Source organism: Belonocnema kinseyi, chromosome 2, assembly GCF_010883055.1.
Source record: "Belonocnema kinseyi isolate 2016_QV_RU_SX_M_011 chromosome 2, B_treatae_v1, whole genome shotgun sequence".
NCBI lineage: Eukaryota > Metazoa > Arthropoda > Insecta > Hymenoptera > Cynipidae > Belonocnema > Belonocnema kinseyi.
This window is the reverse complement of record NC_046658.1, coordinates 38,666,270-38,674,060: the sequence shown is the minus strand read 5'-3', so window position 1 is coordinate 38,674,060 and position 7,791 is coordinate 38,666,270. Positions and strand designations below refer to the sequence as shown.

Sequence of the window (7,791 nt, the reverse complement as noted above, 5' to 3'; positions counted from 1 at the left end):
TAATAGCAGAAATAATTGAAGGTCACACTCCTACACCTTTCAAACGCCTCATCGGGCGGGAAGGAAATTCTGTAATTGGTCACAGAATTTTAAAACGTAAAAAAATCGATATATCGAAAACTATAAGAGATATCGATTTCAAAATTGGCGTTTAGTGCAAAAAATCCTACAGGAACCCGCATTAAAACTTTATCACTGCGGATAACACAATCTTACCTATTTTATCTGTAAGTAATTCTTTAATAGCATTATATTATTTTTTATAGCATATTTCTAATTATTTGATGATAGTTATAATGAATAGGTATCACTTTTTAATTGACCTCAAAGAGAGATAGCACTCCCGATGATCCAGCGACTAATCCTACAGTAGAAGTAGGATGAAATTGTACGCTTGTGATATACGGCCCCTCATTATGAGTTTTTCTATTAATGTCTGTGACAGCTTTCAGCTCAATTGTACCTTTCCGTAATTTTTTGGATTTAGGAGCTACTTTATGACTGCTGTGCTGTGTGTCAGAATTTTTAATCATCAATACCTTATATAAATCATAGCATTAAAGCGACTTGATATAATATGCTTTACCTTTAAAATTTCACTATCCGATTCCTCGGAGTCCGCGTCTTCATCTTTTTTAAGGTCAGCCCATTTAGGAGTGCCGAAAACGTCGGAAAATTTATTGTGTAATAGCTCACTATACTTATTCTCAGGCCGACCGTCTGGTAATTTTCGATTTTGCGCATTGAAAGCCTTGTCGACTCTAAGCATAGATTCAATTATAATATTAAACAGATTGAAAAACAGAAATAACTGAGTTAAATATTGTTTTAAACATTCAATTATATTTTTAAATACATACGAATATCTATCATCGTCCTCGTCTATCCATGCTTTTTCTTTTATATGTTTGGAATCGCTTGCATCAGAGTCACATTCTTCTTGATCCTCGGAATCAGAAAAGTGAAAATTATTATCAGATTCGCTATCATCGCTTCTAGTTGTAACAACAGGTATTTCCTCTCTTTTTATTGATTTGGAATTTTCTTCTCTTAACAGATTTTGTATTACATCTGTTGCATCTCCAAAAACTTCCCTTTCCAAACTGCGTTTAAATATTAGAATAAGTAATAAATAAATTAATCAATATTATGTTTGTGTATAATAAAGGGGCCCACAATGATCAGGACAATTTTGAAAAACCCTTATAAGAGTCGTAGCTAAAAAGTGGTGGAGTGTAAGTCCCGGCAACTTGTTCTATTTCCATTATTTGGTGCATACGTGAATACGCGTATCAATTTACTTACGTCGATGTAGTGTTAAACAATATTTCAAATTTTGAGTTAACTTTGTTTAGAAAAGGGAAATTATAATTCAATTTTGGATCTAATAGTGCTTACACCAGAGGTCTCCACAATCCACAGGTGCAGCGTGACCCGACATTAATAAGCGTGTTTTCGACATTAATAATACTAAACAATTTTAAAAAATAATAATAATTAAATATGGCAAAAAATAAATTCAAGGCGTTCGAAATTTAGTTTTTTTCAAATGGAAAATCTCTAAATGAAATTATTTCAGAATAAAATTTTGAAAATAGAAAAAATTAAAAACTTTAAAATTGGATCACTTAAAATGCAAAGGAATTGAAATTACATTAGCGCTTTTAAATTAAAATTGATGCCACAAATCTGTCTAAAATAAAAAAATTAATTTTTCGTCTATTTTACCGGTCAAAATTTAAATTTTTAAATTATAAATCTTAAAAATTGATATGTCCGAAAAAAACTTATAAAATAATTTTTAATTTTTAACAGAAAAGTTTTGGAAAGCGCTATCGCAACTGCAGGGCAAAATTTCTTTGCATTGGTATTAACAGATTGTAAACATTGTAATTTATCTATTTTTTGTATATCTGTTAGGCTTATAATAATTTAATCAGTTATTTAAGTCTATTCAACCATTTTTTCTACTTTCATTAATTAGAATTTGTTATTATGAATTAATTTTTTTTTTTAATATTGGGTAATAGAAACCCCTAGCACGACGACCCCCCCATTAGTCATATGACATTTTCAGGAATGTTTAAAACAGGACTCAAATGTCCCTGGTTCTGATGGTATTTATTAAAAATCCATTTTGCAGTCCGATATACATAACGGATGTTCACGAAAACCACAAAAAAAGAGCCAATATGTACAAAATTTTAATTACAATTTTGAATCAGAGTTTTGCCAATATCTATAAAAAGAGTGATTTCGAAGCCTTTTTCAGTACTCCCTTACAAAAAAAATGGTTAGTTCCTGGACACAGAAGAGTGTTCTATTACCTCTCGAACCCCTTTTCCAAGTCTCATAATATGAAAGTATATTATTATAGGAATATTGAAGTGATGGGCGTCTTTAGTGTGCTTTTAGTGCGTAATTTTTTTGATTATATGACTGTGGATTTATAACTTAATATTCCTCATTTTATGATTAAATGCGGCTAAATTTAACGACACTTTTTGGCAAAAAACCATAGAGTATTTGATGCAAACTAATTTTTTTACATAATGAACAAATTATTGAAATAATCTATAAAAGAACAGAATATATTTTAATAATATATTGTAAAGCATGTGAGTTTAATAGGATGTTAATTAATATTAAAAAATATATCCAACCGAGCTTCAAGTTCAGGATTGTATCTATTTTTACGCCCTTTATTTGAAGAAACAGCAGGTTTCTTCAGAGAATCATTTTCATTGTTCAACGAGGCATCATCAAGTGACAATTTTCGTTTTTCAGCATAACTTTTTTTAGCGTCACTATTTTCCATATTCGTATTTATATTCTGCTTTTCGACTTTCAGTACTTTATCCACAAAAGTTTATAGAAACTTTTTGTCACTTCGAAAAACTTCGTCAAAACTACACGGTGACAATACGTGAGAAGCATAAAAGAAACAGTTTGTGGTTAGAAACTTATAAACATGACCTAATAAATACATGGTCTAGCCACTGGAGGGCCCTGTTTCGTTGAAGTCACGCAACCGCTTAATTCCACCATTTTGTTAGTTTGACCCAGGGGCGATCAACGCAATAGAATTTGAAGGCTGTCATGTGCGACTGACAACCTGAAAAACTTGTGTTTGCAAATTTTCGTTTGCGTATTGCTATACGAAAGAATTAGTGCAAGATTATGGAATTATGATATACAAGGCATTAAAAAATGTTGCTTATCTATCTTTTGTCTAATATTCTTCAAATCTTGCTTTAAGTCTTTCATTTTCCTTTAGTTATAATAAAACGAAATGCATGAAAGAATCATATATACATATACGTGCACTGAACCATGCACATAGATCTAGTTCACAGACCAATTGTACGCGGCGCTAGCTCTAGGTATCTATTACCGCTTACTTCCCATTGCGTTGATCGTCCCTGGTTTGACCGCGCAGTTTGAGTTTGACGCGTAAGACTGTACGGCGAACTGTTGTAGGAAAATCAGTATGTAGGAAGAAATATTATGAGGATATTAAAAGAATGAATTAAAAAAGAACTTGCAATGGATATATTAGAACATTGGTGAGGAAATAAATTAAATTCAGACCAGAATGTAAGTTTTTAAATATTACTGAATGAGAATGATTAAAAGTATATACAATTTTTTATATTTATTATAATGAATTTCATTTTAAATATCTCCGTTTAACTGCCAGTGAATGAATAATTCCCAGGTGGACAATTCTTTCAGAAATATATATGTAAAAGTGACAGAGGTTTGTAATAGAATTACACGGGTCCGTAAATTTTACAATATGCAATAATATAGGGGTTTGCCAACATTTATTGTAATTTTGAACAGTCTTCTAAAAATAAGAGAGATTTTTGATGTGATACAATGTGGTTTCATATTATATCTAAAAAGTTGAAAGGCAAGAGGGGGTAAGTGATAACATGAAAATTGTGCCTGACAGCAGTAAAAATTTGCGCCAAATTCATATCGCCATTTACAAAAATGAAATTTCGTGTCCGAATCGGGTTAATACTTTTTTTAAACTCGAGATAGTAATAAGAAAAGAAATACTCAATGAAAATAAATGTACGTACCATCCCAGAGATACGTAGAGTTACTGAATATAGAGAGAACAAGTTTAATAAAAAAGTCATTCAGTTCGGAGAAAACGAGTTTTACTTTTGAGGTTAGATTTTTATGGTTTCTGATAATCGTCTTAATTGAAAAGAAAATAATTATCACTTTTTAGATGGTGAGTCCACCCAAGATATTTTGGTGAATGTCGTAAGTGATGGCTCGATCATAAAAGTCTTTATTTTTAATGGAGATAAAAATCTAATTTAAAAATACGATTTTGAAACAGTCCTTTTAACTCGATGTGTATTAGAATTGTTTAATATTTTGTAACAAAAAAAACCCACTTCAAAAAAATTGTCACCTGCCACCCTTTCCACCCTTAATATATTAATTATATTACGAGCGTAGCACAAATTGTAATAAACAATAAAGAACAAGAATATCGATAATTATAAATAAATATTGAATATATTAAATATCCTTCGATCGCATTGTCCACGATCCAAATCAAGGACGTGTTTTTGAATAAATAAATCATAATAATTATAATTTTTTATGTCACTGTCACAGCAGGTGGGCTGTTTAAATCGAAGAAAAAAATTTACGGTCATTTTCCGGTTCGCAAACATTTTTCATGGCCAATGAAATTCAAAAAAATCAAACTATATTCTAAATATTTTTCACATATAAAGTAATAAACAACAAATTGAAGCATTCAAAGTGGAACCATTGAATTCCAAGCTTTTAAAATTGAAGTTTAAAAGTTTTCAATTCAAAAATGGTGTATTCAAATGCTCAACAACTTACACGTATAAACTGGAAGGTACTAACACTTTTAAATTGAACAGTTTTAAGTGAAATGCAAATAAACTGCAAAATGTAGAACTTTTATACATTATAGAGTTCAAAAATTGAGATTAGTTCCAAAAATATAAATCCACGTTAACATTGTCAATAGTAAAAATTAAAGAACCAAGCAATGAATATAAAAATGTACAAAGTATGTTATTTTATGTAATTTTAAACTAGACACATTTAAAATTGAAAAATAATTTTTTTAACTTGACATTTCATAAATAAGAAGTTATATTATTTTTATTTTAAATAATCTAGGCATCCTTTAAAAGCTTTAAAATTTTATTTTGAAATTTAGAGAAATCTAGAAGTGCTTTTAAATTTTTCCAAATTCAAAATCATTTTTTAATTTTTTGTCAAAACTTTTAAATATATTTTAAAATGAATTGAATTTTTTCTATAACTTTTAGAAAATCCAGCAAATTAAAGAAAACTTAAATTTGAATACAAATATATACAAATATTAAAATAATATTAAGAGATATTTAGAAGTTTAAAAAAGATTCGAATTAAATTTAGAACTTGAAATAATTTGAAATACTTACAGCCGAATTTAAAGTAAAATTTGGATTTTTGCAGATTTTAAACTAAAAATTTAGAATTTTTTTAAGAATTACGAAAGACTACAAAAGAATAAAAATTTTCTTCAGAATTTTAGGAAAATCGACAATGATTTTTCACTTTGAAAATTATTGTAACAGAAAGTTTAAGAAGATTTTTAGAGATTTAAAAAATGATCAAAAAAGAACATGGAAGATTTTAAGGATTTTATTTAATTTGCTGAAAAAAAATTGTAGGAAAATATCGATTAATTTAAAAATATATTCAGAAGTTCTGAAAAAAACGTGAACACACTTCGTTTAAATTACTTGAAATAATTTCAAGTTTTTAATTAATTTTGAATCTTTTCAAAACTTCTACATATCTCTTAAAATTATACAATTTTTTTTACAAATAATAAGTGTTTAATTGTTATTTATGCGTCAAAAAAGATCAAAAGCTCTTCGAAAATCTAAATATTCAAAGCTTTCGCTGTAAAACAATTCAGTTTCAAATTGTTTTCTTTTAAATATTTATTTTCAATTTACTCGTCTTAAATTTGGTAAGGCATTACCGCAGTCAGGCAGCGGTGGGATTCCGATGCCCTCTAACCCAGTTGATCGGATATCTCTTCCTATCCCATGAAATTAGATAACTGCAACTATCTCTTTCTATCTTATGTAACAGAAAGAGACAGGCAATATTGGGTAATCAAAAACCATCGACATATCGAAATGGTGCGGTAACGCTTTGTGGAAAACTGAAATGGGCTTTAGAGAGAGAAAAAACGTATGAGACGTGGACCTGCCCTTATCTATTTCAGGACTATATCAAGTGAATTGGTGGCCCGGATATTGCCTAAATATTCTGTACGGTTAATTAAAAAAGAAGATAATAAATACATTAGACATTTTTAATTATAATAAATTGAATTTTAAAGAACATTCATGTAAAATAACCTGTTCGAGATAGATTATTTTAAAAACTTGGTAACCTTGAATTCTTCTTGAAATTTATAGGATTTAGGCTATGGGAATAAAATAAACGCTGTACTTTATAAAAGAACTTGTGCTTTAATTTTAAGAGCACTTCAGAAGACACGTCTTTCTTTTATCGAAAGCTGATCAAGACTAAACTAAGGATTACTCATTTGCACCAGCATCCTTTGTGACAAAACGCCCAGGCCAGTCCAGTTCGGCTCGACTATCATATAAACAATTTTGTCATTTGGCCACACACACATACTGTTCTTAGAATATGGAGATTACTTTTTGTATATACATTAATTCTACGAATTAATCCAACACGCCTCCTCAAAAATTAATCGATTACATTAATGTAAATTCATAAAATGAGAACTTAACAATAGAATGCCTTTCTTATATACGAGTACGTATCCACTAACTAATTGTAAGATAAGACGCACCTTCTTTATGCTTCCTGGGAAATTACATATGGCCCAACATACGTTGCAAGGATTGGGGAAACCCAGTAAAACCCAATCAGACCATTACTCTCACCACTTTAATTATAATAATTATATACAACATATATACATAGAAAAAAAATTACAAGCCGTAATTTTTGATTACTCCAGACCCATTTTTGATCTAAATTCCAAGAATTTGACTACTGGTATTGGTTTTGTTAGGATATCTGCCAGTTGATTACCTGTAGAGATATAAATTAATTTAATTATATTCTTTTCAACCGGTTCTCTAGAGAAATGATATTTGATGTCAATATGCTTTGATCTTTTATGACAAGTCGGATTATTTGCAATGCTTATGCAACCATTATTGTCTTCATAAATTATTATTGGTTTTTCAATATTTACATTTATACTGGTTGCTAAAGCTTTAAGCCACATTGCTTCTCTTACAGCTTCAAAAAGAGCCATATATTCAGCTTCAGTAGATGAAGCTGCTACCGACAACTGTCTTTTCGTACTCCAGCATATTGTACATCGCTCGAATAACTTAAATAAATAGCCCGTTGTACTTTTTGTATCTCTTTCATCATTTCCTCTCCAATCAGAATCAACATAACCAATGAGAAGATCATTATAATTGCCTCGCACATAACTCAATTTAATATCTGTTGAACTTTTGAGATATCTAAGTACCCTTTTTAAACATTGCCATAATTCCTTATTATTTTTAGTCAAATACCTACTCAATATACCAGGTGTATACATATGAAACCGGTATTGCCATCTAACGGCCAGTAGGCACACTTGTAGGCACTGTCGGAATTTACCATTTGTGCTAATTGGCGTATTGTCATCTGTCAACAATATCCAATACCAAACATTTCAAGTTT

At 29.7% G+C, this 7,791-nt stretch overlaps 1 protein-coding gene across 1 annotated transcript in view; it reads right to left on the bottom strand.

Moving 5' to 3' along the window:
* The window catches only part of LOC117167766 (U3 small nucleolar RNA-associated protein 18 homolog), a 24,032-nt gene extending 21,079 nt beyond the window's left edge, over positions 1-2,953 (bottom strand). The window contains exons 1-4 of the mRNA XM_033352934.1: positions 2,664-2,953; positions 861-1,103; positions 587-761; positions 324-509 (exon numbers count right to left, since the gene is read on the bottom strand). Of these exons, the coding sequence (XP_033208825.1) occupies positions 324-509; positions 587-761; positions 861-1,103; positions 2,664-2,818 (759 nt within the window). The 5' untranslated portion in view covers positions 2,819-2,953. The remainder of the gene's footprint in view (positions 1-323; positions 510-586; positions 762-860; positions 1,104-2,663) is intronic.
* Between the last annotated feature and the right edge of the window lie 4,838 nt (positions 2,954-7,791).